We start from the raw sequence: 23,527 nt of genomic DNA, 5'->3' as shown, positions 1-23,527 counted from the left end.
CTTAAATAAAAAAAAACATTATAGGGAGTCAAAAGTGGAGTACATGAAGCAGAGGATCAAAGCAGATATTTGGAAAATAAGAAAGCAGAAAACACCCAATCAGAACAGCAAAAACAAAAAAGAATCCAGAAACATGAGGATAGTATAATGAGCCCCTGGGACAACTTCAAGCATACCAACATTCATACCATAGGGGTGCCAAAAGGAGAAGAGAGAGGAAGGAATTGAAAACCTATGTGAAAAAAGTAATGATGGAAAGCTTCCCTGACCTGGTGAAGAAAATAGACACACAAGTCCAGGAAGTGCAAAAAATCCCAAATAAGAGGAATCCAAAGAGGCCCACACCAAGACACATCATAATTAAAATGCCAAAGGTTAAAGACAAAGAGAGAATCTTAAAAGCAGCAACAGAAAAACAGTTATCTACAAGGGAACTCCCATAATACTGTCAGCTGATTTCTCAAAAGAAACTTTTCAGGCTAGAAGGGATGGGCAAGAAACATTCAAAGTGATGAAAAGCAAGGACCTACAACTCAGAAAAACTATCATTTAGTATCAAAGGACAGATAAAGGGCTTCCCAGACAAGAAAAAGGTAAAGGGGCTTATCACAACCAAACCAGTATTACATAAAATGTTAAAGGGTTTTCTTCAAGAAGAAGAAGGAAAAGATAAAAAATATGAATAAATAAATGGCAGTAAGTACATATCTATCAATAATTTAGTCTAAAAAACAAAATAAACAACAAACATAACAGAAACAGGCTCAGATACAGAAACCATTTTGACAGTTGACCAAATGGGAGAGGGTTTGGGGAATGGATGAAAAAGGTGACTGTAATTGAAAAATAAAAATTATTTTTAAAAAATAAATACTTCACTCAGAATGTGAATCGGGATTTTAGATAAACTCTGTTAGGAAAGTAATATTCAGTTTGTTGAATTTTCATTTTATTTTCATAAATAACACTCCTGCAGCTTTAAGCAGTTGATGTGTCTGTTTAAAAAGTTTACTGAGATTCCTTGGGTTATCAGATCTAAGAGCTTGTGCTAAAAATAAAGTATGAAATTATTCTCTTGGAATATTTTATCAAAAATAAAATATAAAATATAAAGATGCTGATACAATTGAAACTTTACAAAAATCATTTAAATTACATGCACTGAAGTTAGGGAGTCTAATCATTTTATAGTATTTTTAAGGCAAAGTTGACTCTCATCTAAAATGGAAAGCTGTCAACAATAACCTTTAGTTCATTGGTCCATTTGCTTGCCAGAAAGTAATATTTCTACAGATACATATGTTCTTGACATAGAGAAAAGTTTGTAGCTAAGTGCATTTTCTCCAAATATGGAACTATAAAACCTTACTATTAATTCTACACTCTTGCCTTCTCTTTGAAAACTTTTGGATCCAACATGAGTATTCTTGCTGTAGACTTGTGGCGAGGATATTCTGCAGACCTTGATGCTAGGGAATGGGGCATGATCTCTGCCAACTGGGTGAGGTTGGAGAAGAAAGCTTTTCTCTTGATTTGAATTTAGGGCCCTGTCTGCATGGGGATGTTTACAGAAGTTAGGGTAATCTTTGCCCATCAGAAAACATTTCACCTCTTAGAGTTAATTTTTGTAATGTGGCCTTTATCCATAGCCAAGAAGAATTCATATTTTATGGGGAAACTCTGTGCCTAGCTATTTACAACCTGAGAGTTTAGAGCCCCTCCTTGAGTTGTGAATAAATAATTGCTACTCTGTTTCTAGATGAATGAATTGGTTGTATAGAGAAGGGAGGAAGAGTTTGAGGGGACCTTACAGACTGCTTCCAGGACCCACTGAGGAGAAATAATCCTCCTGAGACCAGAGAGGAATTATTGCCATGACTTCCCCAAAGAGTTCTCAGTTTTTGCCAGAACACTAAATTATATGAATGAAGGAATATTGTGGACTCAATGGAAAGCCAAGTTTGAATGCATTTTTAGTCAAATACTCTACTCACAGAAAGTCTTAAGCTGAAAAGTTGAGTAACTTTTTTGGTTTAGAAGTAGAGACTCCAACTTGACCATCCTCATTCAGAACTATGCATTCTCTCTACAGAGAGAGAACTACCTTGGACTCTACCTTGAACTTTGGGCTTATGACTCAGGCTGTCACTCTATAACTACATAGTTAACTGCTGCTCAAATCAGGAAACTCAATGGTTCTGTGGTCTCTAGACAGAAAGGAGATGATCCAGCCCTTTTCTCTGTTGATGCATTAAATAGCTTTTAGGCTGTCAAATGGTATAAAGAATCTGTTATTTGATAAGATTTCTGAAGGTTTGTGGAAAAACTTGCAGATTCTGCTCAAAGCTGTAATATGTTACTGTGAAGAATTTTTTCCTGGCAAGAGAGATGCCTGGTTCTTAAAGTGACCAGTATGTGAATCACATTCCACCACTCCATCTTTATAACAGAAAAAAAAAAAGGAGGAAGAAGAAGCAAAGGTTAGCAGGGTAACTGGGTTGATGTATGAAGACAGGAGACTTCGCTTGACCAGTAGCAGCCTTTGCTGGACAGCTGGGAGAGAAATGGTGGGAATTGAGCAGGAGTTGGACAATTAAGAGATTACTAAGCTTGTAGAATTCATTGTGCCTATCTCATTTAAAGAGTAGAGTGGTGCACACCCTTTTATAGGGCATGAGGTGGTAGACATCATGTCAAGATGAGAATTGTGCTGTTAAGCTTATCTAACTGCCTTTTGGGAAGGAGGTCTGAACTGTAACATCTGGAATCAGATATGACCCTAATACCTTCCCTAATAAAAATAGATATTTTTATTACTAGTGAAATAAACATGTTTGTAATTGGTTCAGCTCTGAGAGAGGAAGTCACTGACTCAAAAGGCATGCGTTTCAGCCATATTCCAGGTGACATGATTACCACCCAATGATTGCAGACAAGCTATGGGAGATGCTTCAGATGTCACATGCCACCCTGTCTCAGACATAGTCCTATTCTTATATTCTATTCCAATGTCCCAAGAATCATCAGTGACTACATGAGTCTTTCTCTCTCATCCTGGTTCAGAGGACCAAGACCTTATCCTCCCTTGAGTGTTTCAAGACAACATTAATCCTAGGTTAGATGTACCACGAGTAAAAGCAGGGTATTTTTCTGTCCCAGCTGTCTGGTATGACACACTAATTAGTTTAATACTAACTCTGTCTGGACACCAATCTTTCGTGGGTGTGGGCACTTTCAGGTTCATCCTCCTCACTTACCCCTGCCAAATTCTAATTTAAATCTGGCTCCTCCCCTTTGCCTGCATCCCTTTCCCTCCCAAGACTCTCCATAGCTCTGTCCTCACCCACAGCTTTCACCTGTGGAAGCACGTTAACATAAGTACTAGGAGGTATCCTATTTATTTAGGGGTAATGTGAATAAAGGGAAAAGCAGCATCCACCTTTTCTCCAACCTTTGATCTTAAGATGAATGTTGCTAAGTGGCAGATGCTCCTTTAGACTGTGATCCGGCTCTGTAGTTTGCCTGCTGAGCAGAAAACAGGAGAGTGTAATTAGAAATCTGCATCCTCTAAACTAAAGTATCTTGTATAGAAGCAAGCAGCTCCTGCTCTGACCAGGAGCTGGGCATCTCTGTACTTCTCTGCTTTCTGTCATCAGGAGAGCCGACCTTACCAATTCCCTCCCCCAGAGGTTCCTATCTTAGAAGCAAAGAATCATTTTTAATTGGTTTGTTTACTTCTAAGCCCCACTCATTAGAGGCAATCTTTCCCTTATATTTGGTTCAACTCCTCTCTTTCTTGCTTAGTAGAGCAATGTTTAGTAGCATTAAATGAAACCAGTCTTGCAGTTAGCATCCACAGACAAACAGAATTCACTTATTTAAAACTGTATATTCCAAATGTAAACACACTCTTTATTGAACATCTGAACATACAGCTTATGATAAGGCAAACTATAACAGCTGTTTCTGAAGCTGAGGCACAATCACTGCTAAATATTTTGTGAAGACTTAGTCTGGTTCCAGATGACTTTCCTGGGATGTGGCGGTCTCCCATCTGAAACCGGGGATTCAGACTTCCCAGGGCAGACTGACCCAGTTCGGAGGCCATAGAATGAAACCAAGTGTGTATTTCCTTTTCATACTACCCCTAGTATGTTTTGTTTGTTTTTTCTTTCCCACTGGCTTTCTTGAATATGTCCTTTGTCAGTAGCTGCTTCAACTCCATTTTGGAAAGAGGAAACTCAAAGTCAAGTGCAGTAGCATGATTCTCATATTCCTTGAGCACAGCTTGCTGCCATCACAGTTGACGGTAGCACAGTTTGATGACTGTCCAATATAAAGAGTGTCTCCTCTCTTTTTAAATCCTGATGTTTCTCTGATTGGTGTTGACAGCATCCACCATTTGTGTCCTTCTAAATAGTCAAAGGGCTTCAAGTTCACTTGTATGCTTGTCATTTGGCACAGTTCAGGCAAAACAAAACTGAATTGTCTCAAACACACACACACACACACACACACACTGTCAAACTCTAAAACTTTTCTAATCATATGATTTTTATGCCATTTTCCTGCCATAGTTGAAAATAATTGATTAGTAGTTTTGTGAGTCAACTTATTTCAAGGTAATTTTTGCCACATCATGACAGGAATTTTTATTAGTTTCTCTGCACAAAGTCATATGTCTTATGTCCAAGATGAGGTTGTTGTTTTTCCTGCTCTAATTTTGCTTACTATTTTTATGTAGTCTAAAATCACAATCTGGCACATTTTCTTTGGATTACAGTTATGATTTTAGTTATAGTCAAATAATATTTTTGAAAGAAATTTTTAAGTATTTTAAAGTATCACACAAAGTGTTGGATTTCTGTAAAATACTTCATTTATAAACATTGTTTTGGCCAGTGTGGGAGTTGCATATGTCTTTTTTAGTCATTTGGTAATTTAAAAATAGTAATTCAGCCATGGCTGGCATAGCTCAGTGGATTGAGTGCGGGCTGCAAACCAAAGCGTCGCAGGTTCAATTCCCAGTCAGTGCACATGCCTGGGTTGCAGGCCACGGCCCCCAGCAACCACACATTGATGTTTCTCTCTCTCTCTTTCTCCCTCCCTCCCCTCTCTAAAAATAAATAAATAAATAAATAGTAATTCAATCCCTAGTTCATTCAAAACATATAAAGTTAGTTACTTGTACAGTGTTATTCAGCCACCATTGATGAGTTGAATGGAATGACAGGACCAAGGAAGCCACTTGCTTAAAACAAGAGTAATTCTATACTAATGAGTCATATCTATGAGTTAAATAAAGTTCTTGACACTGCTAGTCTCTGGCTATGTATCTTTAGAGCAATAGCTAAACCTCTCTGATCTTTATCAGTAAAAGGAGGGCAGAGAAATGATCTATTTCTGAGTCACTTCCTACTCATTATCTGTGATTCAAATTGAAGGCTATTTAATTTTATTCTAATCTTTGCACACTGTTCATTTTATTGTTTTAGGCATCTGCAAAAATCAACCTAAGCACAGAGAAATAGTTATATCCCTTACACACAAACAGCTGCAAATACTGCTTACAGAGCTCCTCTTTTCACCTACCCACTTCTGTTTGCCTGGGACGTGGTCTCCCATAGCATCTGGTCACAGAGTACTGGCCCCAGCCTGCTCCTCCCCAGCCAGCCCACTCTTGTCTATTATCAATGGCAGCATCAGCATCTTGGCTTTCCCAGGACTGGAATTGATAGTGCCACATTCCCCAGCCTATGCTAGTGTCACTTTGTCATGGCCCCTGGTGATTCCCATCTACTTTGAGGTCTAGGTGTTGTCCTTTATCTCACCCCTCTCTCACATGGGTTTCAGTTAAACAAGAAGTGTGGGTTGAGGCTCTAAGAAAAGATATGCGTGCATGTCACCAAAAGGATTCTTCACCAAACTCAATCCACCCAGCAGGGACATAACTTCCATTCCCAAAACAAAATCAGGGAGAGGGGATCATGCATTTTCCAATGACCAGGCTCCACTGCTTAGAGGAGTTAATTGGTTTTGGGAAGAAAACAAGTTGGCCTAGCATGGTCTTGTTATTCTCATAAAATCTGACTATTGACTCATGGTGCAAAGCTTGAGACCAAAAAAGTGGACAACTAGAATTTTTAAAAATCCAAGGAAGATGAGCACCCCTATGTTCATTGCAGCATTATTTGCAATAGCCAAGGTATGGAAGCAACCCAAGTGCCCATCTACAAGTGAGTGGACAAAGAAGATGTGGTACTTTTACACAATGGAATACTACTTGGCCATTAAAAAGAGTGGATAGACCTAGATGGTATTATACCAAGTGAAATAAAGTCAGACAGAGACAAACAAATACCATATGATTTCACTTACCTTTGGAATATAAAGAAGAAAATGAACCAAGAAAATTGAAACAGACTCATTGATACAGAGAATAGATTTATGGATGCTAGAGGGGAGAAGAGTAGGGGCCTGGGTGAAAAAGGTGAAGGGGTTAAGGAGTACAAATTGGCCTTGGCTGATGTAGTTCAGTGGATTGAGCACAAGCCTGTAAACCAAAGGGTCACTGGTTCAATTCCCAGTCAGGGCACATGTCTAGGTTTCAGGCCAGGTCCCCAGTAGGGGGTGCACAAGAGGCAACCACACATTGATATTTCTCTCCCTCCCTTTCTCCTTCCCTTCTCCTCTCTCTAAAAAATTAAAAAATAAAAATTGACAGTTACAATAGTTACTTGGATGTAAAGTAGAGCATAGGGAATATAGTCAATAATATTGTAATAACTATGTATAGTGCTGGGTGGGTACTGGAAATATCAAGGTGAACACTATATAAATTATGATTGTCTAACCACTATGCTATACACCTGAAACTAAAACAAATAATATTAAATGAAAACTGTAATTGAAAAATAATATTTAAAAAAGGAATCGGGAACAGTGTGAACTGGAACTAAAGTATGAAAATAATCTGGAATTGGGAACCTAAAGGAGTGTGCCTCACTGAAAAATGTGTGAGAGAAAGTAGCTGAAAATAAAGGTGCAGAAGCCCCAAAGGATGTAGAACTTCTTCTTTTCTTGCCTTGGTAAGGAGCTGGCACTTTATCTTCAAGGAAATAAGGGCTGCTGAAGGATGTTAATTGGGGATAGAAGATTATCTGAGTTGTCTGCTAGAAGGATCATGGTGACAGTTGTGTGGAAGATGGATTGGAGAGTGGAAAGACCAGAGGCAGAGTCTCATTAGAAGGAGCCCAATCCCAGAGACTGAGCCCATGCATTCATTGTTCACGTTTGTGAGTCTAGATGTGACCCTTAATCCTAAAAATGGTCACTTCACCTCTTTATTGTTTTTAATGTTCATAGAGGTCATGTTTTTCACAATTATTTCAATATATTAATGATTTTGAAACCAAGTACCTCCCTTTTCCCTTAAGATTCTGCTAACACATTTTTTAAGATTTTGGTTTTTTAAGAGCAATTTTAGGTTCACAGCAAAACTCAGCAGAAAGTACAGAGTTCCTGTATACCTACTGCCCTCCCACACACACAGCCTCCCCTATTGTGACATCACCAGAGTGTTGCATTAATTACAATCAGTGAACCTACACCAACTTACTATTGTCATCCAAAGTCCATATTTACATTAGGGTTCACTCTCAGTGTTGTACTTTCTTCAACTGTGAACAAATGTATAATGACCAGATTCCATGGTTATATTACACAGAGTAGTTTCACTGACCTAAAAATCCTCTCTGCCTTCTATTCATCCTGTAACCCCTGGCAACCACTGGTCTTTTTATAGTCTCCAGGAAAACTTTAACCTTTTCCAGAATGTCAAATAGTTGGAATCATTTAGTGTACAATGCAACCTTTTCACATTGGCTTCTTTTATTTAATAGTAGGTATTTTAAGGTTCCTCCATGTCTTTCCATGGCTTCATCGCTCATTTCTTTTTAGTGCTGTATAATATTCCATTACCTGGATGTACCACAGTTTATCACTCACCTCTTGAAGAATATTTTGGTTGCTTCAAGTTTTGACCATTATTAATAAAGCTGCTACAAATATCTGTGCACAGGCGTTTGTGGAGACATGAATTTTCAGCTCCTTTGGGTAAATACCCAAAGGAAACCACCAAACTGTCTTCAATGTGGCTATACCAGTTTACATTCCCACAAGCATCAAATGAAAGTTCTGTTGCTCCACACTCATCAGCATTTGATGTCAGTGTTTGGGATTTTGTCCATTCTAATAGATGTGTAATGATATCTCATTGTACCTCTAATTTGCATTTCTTTGGTGACATATCATGTAGAATATCTTCATATGTTTATTTTCCATCTATTTATCTTTGGTGAGGTGTCTGCTAAGGCCTTTGGCCCGTTTTTAATGGGAACTTTTTATCATTGAGATTTAAATGTTTTTTGTATATTTTGAGTTAACCATTATCACATGTGTCCTTGCAAATATTTTTCCCAGTTTGTGGCTTGTGTTCTCATTCTCTTTGTAGGTGTTTTTATTTAATTTGTTAACCTAATAATATTTGCATAAGAATAGAAATGGCTCTCAATGAACTTTGTTCACCTAACTCATAAATATAACTTTAAATTGCCCTAAACAGAACTAATTAAATTCTTTTAAATACCATACCTGTATTAAAATTTAGTATATCTATCTCTGTCTTCCATATATTCTCAATGACTGACACTGCAGGTTAACAAGGACTGTAGGCACTTGTGAAACTTTCTAATCATTTAACTAAATCTTCTTAAGTACTTAAAATTATTAGCCATGAATATCTAATAATTCAAAAATTTTAATGTAGTAGATCAAGTTATCCTATACATTTGAATATGATTTGCAATCAAATTATATTATGCTTTTCAAATTAAAATCATGTGTATTACCAAATAAGCATTTAAAATCAAGCCATAAGACTAATCGTCAGGTTTTTTAGTTTGTGTCTAGTATTTTCTTAAATTTTTAAATACTTAAGAATGAACATATTGAGCCCTGGCCAGTGTGGCTCAGTTGGTTGGAACATTGTCCTATAACTGAAAGGTTGCCAGTTCAATTCTCTGACAGGGCATTCTACCAAAGTTATGGGTTCAATCCTGGTTCTACGATCAGGTGCATGTAACCCTTGGTCCAAATGTGTTCAATGCTCAGTGGAGGCACCAATCCCTAGTCCAGGTGTATATGGAAGGCAACCAATGGATGTTTCTCTCTTGCATTGATATTTCTCTCTCTCCCTTCCTCTCTCTCTAAAAGCAATGGAGAAAAAAAAGATCTCCAGTGAGGATAAAAAAAATTAAGAAAGAAAAAAAAAGAATGAACATATTGATCACAAGATTACACACCTTGTTCATAAATTTAACAAAAAAGCATTGGTACTGTATTCATTTGCTTAGCTTGCCATATCAAAGTACCACACACTGGGTGGTTTAAACAGAAAAAATTTATTTCCTCACAGTTCTGGAGGCTAGTATTCAGAGACAAGGTTGGATCTTTCTGAGGGCTGTGAGGGAGAATCTGTCCCATACTTCTCTCCTAGTTTCTGGTGGTTCCCCAGCAATCATTGGTTTTCCTTGGATAGCAGATGCCTCACCCCAATTTCTGTCTTCTTCACATGGGGTTTTTCCCTCTATGTATCTCTTCATATCATGTTCTTTTAAAAAGACACCCTACTCCAGTATGACCTCATCTTAACTAATTACAGTTGCAATGACCCTATGCCCAAGTAAGTTCACATTTTGAGATAATGGGGGTTAGAACTTTAACATATGAATTGGGGTAGGGAATATGACTTAGCTCCTAACAGATACTGTACATTTGATTTACTTCAATATCTCTATTCTTGTATTTTCCTAGGGTTGTGAACTAAGGCTAAAAGTTCAGAGCCATGTTTTGGGACAGAGAACCTAAGACTTTGGGAAGTGGGTCCTGAATATTTCCAGAACAGGGTCTCTCAATTTTGGCCTATTTACTTTTGGGGTTGGATAATTCTTTGCTGTGGGGGCTGTCCTGTGCATTGTGAGATATTTATCAGCATTTCTGCCCTCTACCCACTAGATGCCAGTTAAACCCCAGCCCCAGTTAGGACAGCCTAAAACATCTGCAAATGTTGCTGGATGTCCACTTGGAGCAAACTTGTCCCTGGTCGAGAATCACTGTTCTAGGATGGCTAATTCCAGTCACTGATCTGAATCTGCCCTTTGACCTGTGCTCTCTTCACTGTTGTCGGGGGGAACCATCGCAAGCCTTATCTTCTCTATTTGAACTGAATTTAACCAATCCCTATACCTTGTGATTGAATTCTGTATTCTTTTTGTATTTCAGGCTCAAAGACCATAGTTTTAACTCATTATATTAATAACACCCACATCAATAAAAAATATTTTAAAAAGTAAAGTTAGACATGAAATAGAATCAAAGCCATCAATCACTGCTGCACTTGAAAGTTCACATAATCTTCAGAATGGTTAAAGTTCACAAGTCTCCATCCATCTCATTTTCTTCTTAAAAAACTACTTTTCCTGAACTCTCAGAATTCAAGCTTAATGGGACATAGTCTTATCTTCAAGCTGATGTTTTAGCACATTCAGAAATAGTTATTGGTCTTGAATTATATATCATTTCATTTGAGGATATATATTCTATTTATTTTATTATTTTAAAAATAAATTTTGATAGTGTTATTTTCTACCTCTTATTACAAAAGTACACTATTTCCATTATATTGTGAGTTGGAGTGTGCTCAGTTAGGGAAATTTTCCTTCTTACCTTCAGAGCAAGGTACACATGGAGGCTGACAGAGCCATCACGAAGGAAGTTGCTTCATCTTACAGCTCCATGCTACGTGTCTCAAAGTCAGTTAACAAAGACACTTTTGGAATATCATGTTTTATAATTTAGATACATCCTATATTTGAGCCACAAGGTGATGTATTCATCCTCATCTCCCTGGCATTCTCACCACCATGATATTCATTATCTATCATAAAAAAGCACACTTATTCATTGATTACACAAGCCTTGAATCATTGCTGACCATGTGGAAGGCAAGGGGCTACAGATTAAATAGGATCTGTGGACCAGACACAGATCCTTATTGTCAGGATTTTTAAGTCCAGCAGCAGAAATGTTACTTTTTCACATAAAAGAAATAACAACAATGAAATACCGCCACACACCTATGATTGCAGAATGGCCAAAACACTGACACCAAATGTTGGTGAAGATTCATTCAAAAAATGTATTTATGTATTCACTTAACATATATGCTATATATGAATGAATAAGTATTCCTGAAGATATTTTTCATATCCAGCTTTTATCTTGAGTTGGAACGTTGGAGTGGATGGAATAATCATTTTTTAAGTGTAGCAGCTGGACTAGAATAAATGCAGCAAAATAAAGCAATAAAGGATTTTCTCCCTTTCCTGTTCCTCATTGCACCATGAACATAGTTGGAATGCCACCTGAAAGTACCATAGACTCCTTAACAAATGCCTCCAGTGCCTTTGAAAAGAGGCATATATGTGTGTGTTTACATGTTTATATATACATATATGTATATGTGTTTCTGAGTCTATTTTGATATACATTACATAAGATGTTATGTTTAAAAAGCAATTACTATAAACTAAACTATAGTCCAATGTTCTCCTACCTGTTCTTAAACCACACATATGCTTTGATTTTGATGCTGGGATTATTTGAATGTTCTTCCTTAATTATCCTTTATTCACACCTATAACCTTACTCTTTAGATGGCCTCAAAGGAAATGAACACATGGAAATGACCACATTAAGGTCTGACATTAACTATCACATGGACAGACTTCTCTGTGGCCTAATGAATTAGCCATTTCTACTAGCTCTGAAGGGAGCTCCTCATTTCTATTTTTTATTCATATTTGCATTAATAAAATATTTTTAAGCACTCACCTCATGAGTAACAGACACCATGCTCACCCCTAAGATTAATAAATGAGGCCAGGCTTCCTTGGATTCTTGCCTACTTGGTTCTCTTAGTCTGACACCATAGTCTGCAGGATGGCCTTCTTACTCTAGACCCTGAGGATTCTCCCAGTCTATCACCACCCATAGTCACTGACTTGCCATACTCAAGGGTAGAGTGATGCTAACATTTGTGTGGTGTGTTTCAGCAACTCGGAAGTGTATACAGTATCCTTGCTGCCATCTTGAATGTTGGAAACATTGAATTTTCTTCTGTGGCAAGTGAACACCAGATTGACAAGAGCCACATTTCCAATCTGGCTGCTTTGGAGAACTGTGAGTTCTATTATCATCCATTCAAAACTGAGCTCTTTAAAGTATAATGACATACTGTGAGTGTGATAGAAGGATAATTTCAAGCAATTGTATTTCTCTGGGATCCTTAAAAAGAACACTCAGATTCAATTTGTGTGAAATGAAGTATTTTAAGTCCACTATTTGAAACAGATCTTCATACCTCCAAATTAACTGTTTACTGTAGAAAGCATTTCTAAAGACTAAACTTTTGTGACTATTTTAGGAGCTACTTACATTTCAATGTAAAAACACAGAAAATTTAATTAAAATTTAGTTAACTAATCTAAAAAGAGTTAAGGCTGTTATTGTATAGATTTAGCATCTGTATCATTTTATAAGTAATAAAGATCTGTATACTTATTTTTATACTGCATAGATTTTCACACATTCATCCTGGGTTGATTAATTTTGCAGTCATTTTCTACATAAGAAAAGTACATCATGGTATTTGCTTCAAATCAATTTTTCACTCTCTTGCAGCTTGATGTTATAACTCCATTAACTTAAGGCTCCCCACTGATATATTCCAGTGGCATAGCTTTTTTATTTTGATTACATGATATTAATTTTTGAATCATGATGTAAATTTTTATTTATATATTTTTCTTGGCTTATACTTAGGCATGAACAGAATGAGATGTTGTAAGGTAATTTCAGAGGACCAAATGCCCAACTATTGTGGTCTGGACCTCTCCCTAGATCCCTATCATCTCCATCCCACTGTGTCTCAAGAACCAGCTTGGTAATACAGCAGAACAAATGTCTGAGGTTGGCATGTACCTAGAAACCTGTTCTGATATTTCACATTTAAAAAACTTAATTGGTACATAAGACATTAGGTTATGAGAAGTATAATAACCAGATAACTCCAATGAGAGGATTAAAATCCTCTCAATTGATCATATTAGAATTATCACCAACCAATATAATGAGTTACAATAGAGGTATATTATACAATAGATATGAATATACTTAGAAACAATTGAACTAAAAATTATTTTGATTATTGAGTACCTATTTCTGTGTAGCAAGAGACAGGTCATGAAAGGTTAAAATTAATAAAAATATAGTTAAAATTAATTAAAGCACTTTCTGGAATAACCACTCAGAGAAAATAGAAATTTTACTAATTTTCATTAAAATTATTTATAATTAAAGTTACAAGGAATTATCTTTAAACCAACACCATGTCTCCAGTTGATTTTGCAAGTGCATTGTTTCATTTAGGCACCAAGCCTATCCATTCTATTCCATAAATATTTATCAAATCTGACACCTTCTCTTTATCTCTGTCATTACCATTGTCATCCAAGACAATATCATCTCTCACTTTGTGATCTCCCATTTGTTCATTCTACACTGATTGTTGATTTTTTCCAGTCCATTCTCCACAATTTATCCAGAAACAAATTAATGCCATCTATCAATAGGCTCTCTCAATCTCCCTCTCCCTCCCTGGAATTTTCCTCCCCTTTTCCCCACTTTCCTCCCTCTCATTTCTCCTCCCCCTCCCTCTACTCCTCCCTTTATCTTCCAACTTAAATTTCTCATTAGCTTCCCATTTATCTGGGATGAAGACCATCAAGACTAGAACTTTATTTTACAAAGTATTGTACTTACCAGCACAATGCCTGGCATGTAGTAAATACTCAATTAATTTATGTCAAATGAATGAATGATATGGGGTTTAAATAGATACACAAATCAGTGGAAGACACTGTTCAGAAACAGATTGAGCATTTCAGGCCCCAGACAGGAGCAGCATCACTTCAGCAGAAGGCCTAAGTGCCAGAGGCCTCTGGGATGGTGTGGGACTAGAGATTTAAATACTAGTGGAGAGACTTTCAGTCAAGATGACAGTGTGAGTAAACACTACTTGCCTCCTTGTACAACCACATCAAAATTACAACTAAATTATAGAACAACCATCATTCAGAATCAATATTAAAAGCTGAATTGAAACCCCACAACTATGGAATTATAGAGGAAATGACATCGAGACTGGTAGGAGGGGCCGAGAGCAGGAATGGGCTGGTCGTACACCCACATAGCAGACAAAAATTAGGAAAGATATATTGGAATGAGAAGTCCCAACCCCACACCAGCCCCCACCCAGCACAGGTTTCCAATGCCAGTAAGATAGCTTGCCTTAAATTCTGGCTATAAAAACCAAGGACTGAGGCTCTGGAGTTCCAAATAGCTCCTCTTAAATGGCCCATGTACAGACTTTCATTCCCTCTGAGCTTCAATAGCAACTTGAAAGGCACTAGAGACATACAGGAAATAACTAAATTGTCTAACATTAGGGCAAGAGCTGGAGTGGGGGGCAGCTTTCTCCCAGACAGAAGTGCTGGCAGAGGCCATTGTTCCTTTTCTGAGCGCTAAACCCACAAAGTCAGCAGGCGGGTGCTGTATCTGAGGTTCCATCAACCAGGCTCACACTCTCTGCCCAACTCTGGTGATTCCCTGAGACCCTGCTCCACCCAATTTGAAGGCCCACTCTAACTGTTTCCAGTGCTTTTTCCATAAGAATGACTTGTATTGGCTCATGCTTCAGATTTTCCTAAATTCTCTAAAATTAGCAGCATCTGGCTACAGAAAGCCAGGGACATCTCTCTAAGTGACCCCATGCCTGGTGACTAGCAGCAGCTGGTTCTGATCCACAGCTTGGCCTCACTTGAGTACGTCCATCCCAGCACAAGTAGCAGCCATCTCAGCTTACTTTATAGAGCATGTGGGGTAACCCCAGAGAGAACACAGATGGTAGCTGATCTTGGACATGTCAACAGCAATAAAGGCTAAACTACAAGAATAGGGTGTATACAGCCCACATGGTGGACTCACCTTGGGTACCTAGATAGGGGAGGCTGTGCCACTAGACTCTACAGGACACCTACTACATTAAGCCACTCTACCAAGCCTGAGAGACATAGCAGTTCAACCTAAAACATAGAAACAAACACAAGGATGCTGCTAAAAATGGGGAGACAAAGAGACATCGCCCAAGTGAAATAAAACAAAATTCCAGAAAAAGAACGAAATAAAACAGAGATAAGCAACTATCAGATACAGGGTTCAAAATACTGATTATAAGGATGCTCAGTGAACTCAGTGAAAACATCAGCACCATAAAAAAGACCAAGTCATAAATGAAGGATACACTAATTGAAATAAATTAAAATTTACAGGTAATCAACAGTAGAGGGGACGAGGCCAAGAATCAAATCAGTGATTTGGAATATAAGGGAGCAAAAAACACCCAATCAAAACAGCAAGAAAAAAAAAAGAAAAGATTTAAAAAATTAGAATAGTGTAAGAAGCCCCTGGAACAAGTTCAAACATATCAACATTCACACTAAGGAAGTGCTAAAGGAGAAGAGAAAGAGCAAGAAATTGAAAACCTATTTGGAGAAAAAATGACAAAAAACTTCCCTAACCTGGTGAAGGAAATAGACATACAAGTCCAAGAAGTTCAGAGTCCCAGACAAGATGAATCCAAAGAGGCCCACACCAAAACACATCATAATTAAAATTTCAAAGGTTAAATACAAAGAGAGAATCTTAAAAGCAGCAAGAGGAAAAACAGTTGCTTACAAGGGAGTTCACATAAGACTGTCAGCTGATTTCTCAAAAGAAACTTTGCATTCCAGAAGGAATTGACAAGAAATATTCAAAATGGTGAAAAACAAGGACCTACAACCAAGATTACCCAGCAAAGCTACCATTTAGAATCAAAGGAAAGACAAAGAACTTCCCAGATAAGAAAAAGCTAAAGGAGTTTATCACCACCAAACCAGAATTGTATGAAATGTTTAAAGCATCTTATTAGAAGATCAAAAATATGAATAATAAAATGACAATAAATACATATCTATCAACAATTAAATTAAAAGCAAAATAAACAACCAAGTAAAACAGAAGCAGAACAGAGAATGTTTTGATAATTGCCAGATGCGAGGAGGGTCATAGAGATGGGCAAATTAGGTGAAGGGATTAAGTCAAATTGATATTAACAGAATAGTCATGGGGATGTAAAATACAACATAGAGAATATAGTAGCCAAAGAACATATATGCATGACTCGCAGACATGGACAACAGTGTGGGGATTGCCCTAGGAAGTGGGGAGGGCTGGATGAAGGAGAGCAAAGGGGGAAAAATTGGGACAACTGTAGTAGCATACATAATGAAATACAATTTAAATTTTAAAAAAAGAAAAGAAGTGGATCAAAGTACAGTTAGCTGAAATGGCATTCCAAATCATTAATAATCTTGCAGGGGCCATCAACTAGCTAACCATTTAGGGGACGGAGTTTTTGAATCTTTCTCATACTCAATGTACCAAAATGAATGCCAAATATATATTAATTTAAATGCAAAAAAAAGTGTAAAGGCACAAGACACAATATATTTTTTTAAAATCTTGAGAAAATAAATACTTGAAGGGCTTTATGTGTAAAAAAAGGAGAAATTTTTAAAAATGGGCATCTGACAACATAAAAAATTAAAACTCTTCCATATTAAAAAAATAAGTGAAATTGCGATGAAATTAAAACTAAGGGAAAATATTTACACTACATATCAAAACATTCTCTTTAAGCTATAAGGGGCTCTCCTATTGGGAAAAGATGAACATATCAATGGAAAAAGGGAATCCCCCAAAAGCCACTAATAAACCACAAACTACTAATAAAAATATAACAACAAAGTATTCAGCTTCACTAGGAATCAATTAAAAACAAGTTGAAAGAAGCAATTTTTTCCTATCAAATTGGCCATTTTGAAAAATAACAATCTCTGGTGTCCATTGAATTGTGTTGAAATTATTGCTTTTTATTTGGCTGACAGAAGTGTAATTGGTTCAGAGATTTCGAAGAGCAGCTAGAAAGTATCTATCAAAGGCTTAAATATGTTTATACACTTGAAACAATTGCTAAATTTAGGAAATCTATGCTAAGAAAGTATTATACAACAAGGACATAAACTCATGCCCAAAATATTTATCCCAGCATTCTTTACAGTTATGAGCACGTGGAAGCATTCTAAGCATCCAACAATTTAAAAGTTATTGATATATTATGATATTTCAGAATATTAAGCTACAACTTAAATGATAATTATCAGCAATACTCAACAAAATAGAAATACTTGATACTATATTAAGATAAAATGTATGTGCAGAATAATGGTAATAAAATGCTTACTTAGAAGGAAAGAAATGTAGAATGTTAACTTCAAAAGTGAGATTTATGCTATGAGCCTATATTATTTTTAAAATGTGAAAAAATATTTTCCTTAAATAAGGCCCAACTATCTTCACTACGTAGCTAAGGAATATCTTGTTCCAAATACTAAAAGTAAATTCTTTATGTTCAAAATATTTTAAAAGAACAATTGATTTGAAAACTTAGCCTATCTGTTGTGTAATGGTTTGAGTTAAAGATATTTATTTTTTAACAAGTTTTGTTCACTGGGTTAGATATTATTAATTATTTTATTTTTTTTTCCATTACCATTTATTCCCCCATACCTTATTCCACCTCCCCCTCCACAGCACTCACCACACTGTCATCCTCGTGTATGAGTTCTTTGTCTTTTTTTGCTCAATCCTTCCAATCCCCCCAATATATCACCCCCTAAGTATTATTGATTTTAAACTCTAGTGATAATGAATGATTTTTCAGGCATCAAGTTTTAACAAAATTTAGTAATCGAAATATGTCCCTGAAAGGTAGTATAGTAGTAGGTATGTGAATGTCAAAATAGGTATACATTCTTTGGGCTGTATAAAGCAGGAGGCACATGAAATATATTTGTTTGGGTATATTCCTGAAATCTGGATAACCTTCCATTTAATTGCTACATTCTGAAAATTTTTTATAGAATAGTGGTATCCAAAATTATACCATCTATTCATTGTTTTTAAATTATTTAACATAATTCAGTAAAATTACATTTGGTATCTTTTTTTAAATAACTACTCTATTATGAGTAGTGAAATATGCAAACATTTCACTCTATTGGCCAGTTTAGTTTGAGCTGTGCTGTATTTTATAGCAGCCTACATGTGACCAACCAAGAGAAATAGAGAAAAGTGATCAAGAAAAGGCGTCGGACTACTATTGAACTTATTTTTACATTATAAAATCTTTGCATATTTATTTCATGTCATTTGAAGACAATAAGACATTTTTTTTCTCTGGGAAGTTTCTTCATTGCCATAACTTCTTCTAACAACACATCTGTTTAATTTTTTAGCTGCTTCTTTGCTTTGCATTCAGGCAGATGAGCTGCAGGAAGCTCTCACCTCCCACTGTGTGGTCATGAGAGGAGAAACTATTATACGACCCAATACTGTAGAAAAAGCCACTGATGTCAGAGATGCTATGGCTAAAACTTTATACGGCCGTCTCTTCAGTTGGATAGTCAATCGAATTAACAGCTTGTTGAAGCATGACACAGCACCAAGGTAAACATTTTTATGGAAACATTTTTTCCCAAATGTCAGATGCTGTGAATCTATTTTGTAATTTTTAATTTATATTGGAGTCCCTTTGAAGATGTTTCTAACTGGTAACATTTAATTTATCAAAGTTATGTTTCAGTAGATCTGCTTTGTTTCCTAATAGTACCACTTCATTATGCCAGCAACATGAATAAACATAATAGAAAGTGAATTTTTAATGTGACATCTTACTATCAAACTATGGCTTTTAAGTAGAAGGTGTACTGTGAAGTGTACACCATTTTATACTTATATAAAATGTCAATTCGGTGGTTCTTTGTTTTTGTTTTGAGGTTTTGAATTAAATCTTGAAGGCAAAGAAAAACTTTTTTTATATTTTAACTCTCACTATAATCTTGGAAAGGTAGGTCTTATGACAGCCAATGAAATTTGGCGCAGAAATACTCTAAATAACTAGCTAATGGTAGATCTAGGATATGATCAATGCCTTGTGATCATAGGCTACTCCCTGATCATAGGCTACTCCCTGCCTATGTCCCTCATCTGAGAAGTGGAGGTAATAGTAGCCACCATTGACTGTGCGCTCTCCATGTACCAGGGATTGCACATAGATATAAGTCCTTTCATTTACACTAAAGTTCTGTTTTACCATAATTTATATGATCTCTAGAAATTTGAAAGTGAAAAAAGAAGACAGATGCCTGTCCTAAGACTACCTCATTCACACTTGCTTATTAAACATAAAAGACCATTTTATACACATTTCAAGCAAGCAATTTATTGTTATATTTCCACTAAAATACACATCACACCATAATATGACCCAGTTAAAATTATCCTCAAAACTGCTTCTTTACCTTCCTGCTAAACTATACCTTTTATGATTGGATCTGCCAATCACAATCCAATGTACGCATTATGAGTTAATGGTCAAATAGTTTGTATGTTCATGTGCTGCCACTTATATGATGCCAGGCTCTCAGGAAGAAATGGAAAACTTAAAGAATGTTTCAATATTTGTATATTCCACAAAATGTAGGCTAGACATTCAGAGATTTGACCTCATTTGTTAGCTGTGATCTGCATGTTTGGCAGTGAATAATGGCCAGAAGGGTCTGGCTTCTAAGCAGGTGATCTTTTGAAAGCCCCACTGTAGCCTATTTGCCACATGGTCGCTTTCCTTCCCATGTATTAATGAGAACTATCCAAATCTCAGATGTTTTTAATTTTAATAAAAAATTTATAAAACTAAAACAAAACCATTGAAATAGTTTAGTTCAATCTGTCAGGATTTTTAGAGAGCACATGTTTTATGCGAGGCTTTGCCACCAACTTCTTGTGTGACCTTGAACGTGTTGCTGCATTTCTCTGCATCTCTTCCTGCTCAGCTATTGAATAAGGCTGTGGAACGACAAGGCAGTGGTCTGAATTGTTGGTGGGTTTCTTGGAGCCTTTTAAGAACCTCTTGAAAATTATGTCCTCCACTCCAAAATCAAAACTGGTATACTTAAATACATCCACCAAAATACTGCACACAGCTGTGACTCCAGGCCTCTTTAAAGCCATTCACAAATCTCAGTTTAACAATCTCTGAAATATATTTTTTTAGAAATCCTGAAAAACACAAAACAGAAACAGACTTATAGATACAGGGAACAAAATGATGGTTGCCAGACATGAGGGGGCTTGGGAAAGGGAGAAAAGGTGAAGGGGAACAAGAAAAACAAACCTCCAGTTAAAAAATAAGTAAGCCATGGGGTTATAAATAATATCACAGTAACTTTATATGGGGACAGATGATGACCAGACATCACAGTAATCACATTGTAAGGTTTATAAATGTCACATCGCTATGTTGTACAGCTGAAATCAATAATATATTGTGTGTTGACTATAATTTTAAAAACAAGAAATCTTCAACTAGATCGCTTCTTTACCTCCCTGCTAAACTGTATGCTATCTGACTGGATCTAACATATTAGTGTTAATATACATGTCAGACATTCAGCTCAGTGAAATCCTGCAGAACAGAGATGGTAAAAGAATAATCATTTTGACTAAACCAGCATAAATTTGAACTAGACATTTTCATCATATAATCACATGAAATTACACTCACTCTTCCAAATAAGAACTTTCAGAAATATTTGATAGCTTTCCTTTTGTCAATCTCATCACATATTCAAAGTGTTCTGTAACTCCACATTCTAAATTCAGTCAGTTTCTCCCAATATAGATAACATCCTCCAGTTCACAGCATGCGGTTGCTGTCTGTCACTTCCAAATCACTGCCTCACACAGCACTGAGAAAAACCCAGACTACTTAATGATGAACAATAAAGAAAAGTGTTTGTACTTTCCTGTTTAAAGTCACGTGAAAATTATTTGAGAATGTATATATTTCTTGGGGGAGGAGCAGACTTTTGACCAAGTATCTAACCTTTAGTGAGCAGAGGTAGCCATTACAGAGGAGCAGGAAAAAATGCATTAGTAAGTTGTAATTACAAATAGTATTTAAATGTATTTTAAAACATTGAATTGTAAAATAAACCCACACATATTTGTTCCCCGACTGGGGCCTGGCACTGAGCAGGTCCTCTTGGGGCCAGCTAGTAGCGTGTGGGTTTTAACTTTGTGTCCAAAAGACTTCACAGCACGAGTGTGGGTGACTCTGAGGGCACTTTTATTAAAGCTGGGACAGTGAACCGAGGAGGGGTTCAGCATAGAAGCAACAGAGGAGCCTAGGATGGGCTGCCTTAGGTCACTGGGAAGTCAGAGAAAAGGGGGCTTTAGGGACAAGTTCAGGGGATTAGCCTGGGACAAGCTGCCAGCTGCCCATTGCCTTCGAATTCAGGAGACTCGTGCCTGTGGGGAAAGAAGTGTGGGAGGAGAGGTAAGGGAATGAATGACTCAGGCTGCTCCCCAGAGGGAAAGCACGATCTGTGGGTCCTTTGTCTTGAGGCTTTTATCTCTTTCTTGCAGGCGGGAACCTTAGGGGAGGTCTCAGGGGAGGAAGGTTTCAGCAGAATATTCATCAGTTTTCCAAGTGTGTCCTTTCAGGACTGTGGTCAGTGCCAGGTCAGGGGATCATTAGTCATTGCAGTCCATCCTGGCGTTGTTGTCGCCCACCTGGTTTTGCTGCTTTTCTGGGCCTGGAGCTGAAATACAACTGAGGCTCAGATGTTATCCTCAGGGGGTGACCTTTTGTATCTGGCCGCAAATTGCTCAGCCAGTTTGTTTAGTTAGAGGTCTCCGTTTCCCTGTTCCACTTACCAAGGAATTTTCCTAGCTTCCTACTATCCTGTCTCATATTCACAACTTTCTTTGGGTTAACATTTGTTCTGTATTTTAAAAATTATGAATGAATAACCCAACAACACATAATGATTCTTTAAAATAATTAAAATATTTTTAGCAAGATGTTTTAATTGTTGCTCTTTCACAGAATTTGTTGGGGGGTATAGTTTTTATTGAACATATTTTTGCTGTGTTCTGAGAGAGCCTGGTTTTCCCCATGAATCATGACTCACTCAGGTCTGCAATCATGTGCTCATAACCCATAGGAAAAAAAGTTTCTTTTGTTTAAGGATGTATAATAGTGTAGGAGTGGTTTCTGAAGTACAAGGAAAATATTGACCATTTTCATATTAAAATTGATGCTACCTAATTTGTCTTTTAAGTTCTCTGGAGGGAAACATTTTCAATAAAAAATTTCACTTTAACTGTGCATGCTGGTAGTAGTTTTTAGCTAAATCTCAAAAACATACTCTGAGATAACCTGCTTCACATTACCTCTTAAGAAAGTAAGAACTCAAAATAATATCTCTCTAATTTTCCAGTGGGAATGGCGATGAACTGAGCATTGGCATTCTGGATATATTTGGCTTTGAAAATTTCAAAAAAAATTCCTTTGAGCAGCTTTGCATTAACATTGCAAATGAACAAATTCAATATTATTTCAATCAACACGTGTTTGCATGGGAACAGGTAAGTTGATGTACTACAAAGATGCATGCATGTCTATGTTATGTGCATTGAAGCAGAACCTGAATCACAGATTTAAAGCCTCAACATTTAATAAAGACAGAGAAAAGATTTCCCCCCTCTATTCCCATTGTAAAAACAAACACAAGCCAAAAAACTAGTATGAACTTAGTGTGTCTTGAATGTCCTGCATTGAAAATCCATGCACCCTTCTCCAAAACTTAGCAAACCTGCACCCTTGCAAAGAAGGAAGTTTCCTTTGAAAATCTAAGATGTATATATCCAACTGTTTCTCTTTCTGTAGACTGCATTGCTGGAATTCTGTTTGAAATTTAAATATCCATCTAAAATGCATTAAACTTCAGAATTCCAGTAACTAAGCAACAGAACACAAGATAATGGGTTTGATGCAAATTCCATGAAACAGTAGTGCTGTCAGGGTATAATGTGTAATTTATGAGTCACCCTCAAAAATGTTCTTCCTTAGAGGAAAAAAAAACAGATTTGCTTGAATTGCATTCAACAAAAATGTAGTATGAAGATTATTTTAAATATTTTATCAATTCTAAAAGTTATATTCATTGTCATTTGTCTCCTTTAAATAATATTAATTGTCTTGTGTTTAGAGATTACAACTGAAGTTTTTGTTTAAATGTTAAGTACATTGGAGGTACATGAACCTTTTTTGATTCAGAATATTTAGGTTTATTGAGATTTAACTTTGAAATTGCATTTTGAAAACAGCAGTCACAAAAGA

The 23,527-nt window shown here is 36.6% G+C and overlaps 1 protein-coding gene across 1 annotated transcript in view; it reads left to right on the top strand.

Moving 5' to 3' along the window:
* The window catches only part of MYO3A (myosin IIIA), a 204,354-nt gene that overhangs the window by 99,213 nt on the left and 81,614 nt on the right, over window positions 1-23,527 (top strand). The window contains exons 16-18 of the mRNA XM_028507652.2: window positions 12,174-12,300; window positions 18,579-18,789; window positions 22,626-22,773. Of these exons, the coding sequence (XP_028363453.1) occupies window positions 12,174-12,300; window positions 18,579-18,789; window positions 22,626-22,773 (486 nt within the window). The remainder of the gene's footprint in view (window positions 1-12,173; window positions 12,301-18,578; window positions 18,790-22,625; window positions 22,774-23,527) is intronic.

The sequence above is a fragment of the Phyllostomus discolor genome, chromosome 1, assembly GCF_004126475.2.
Source record: "Phyllostomus discolor isolate MPI-MPIP mPhyDis1 chromosome 1, mPhyDis1.pri.v3, whole genome shotgun sequence".
NCBI classification, from domain to species: domain Eukaryota; kingdom Metazoa; phylum Chordata; class Mammalia; order Chiroptera; family Phyllostomidae; genus Phyllostomus; species Phyllostomus discolor.
This window is presented reverse-complemented; position numbering and strand designations above follow the sequence as displayed.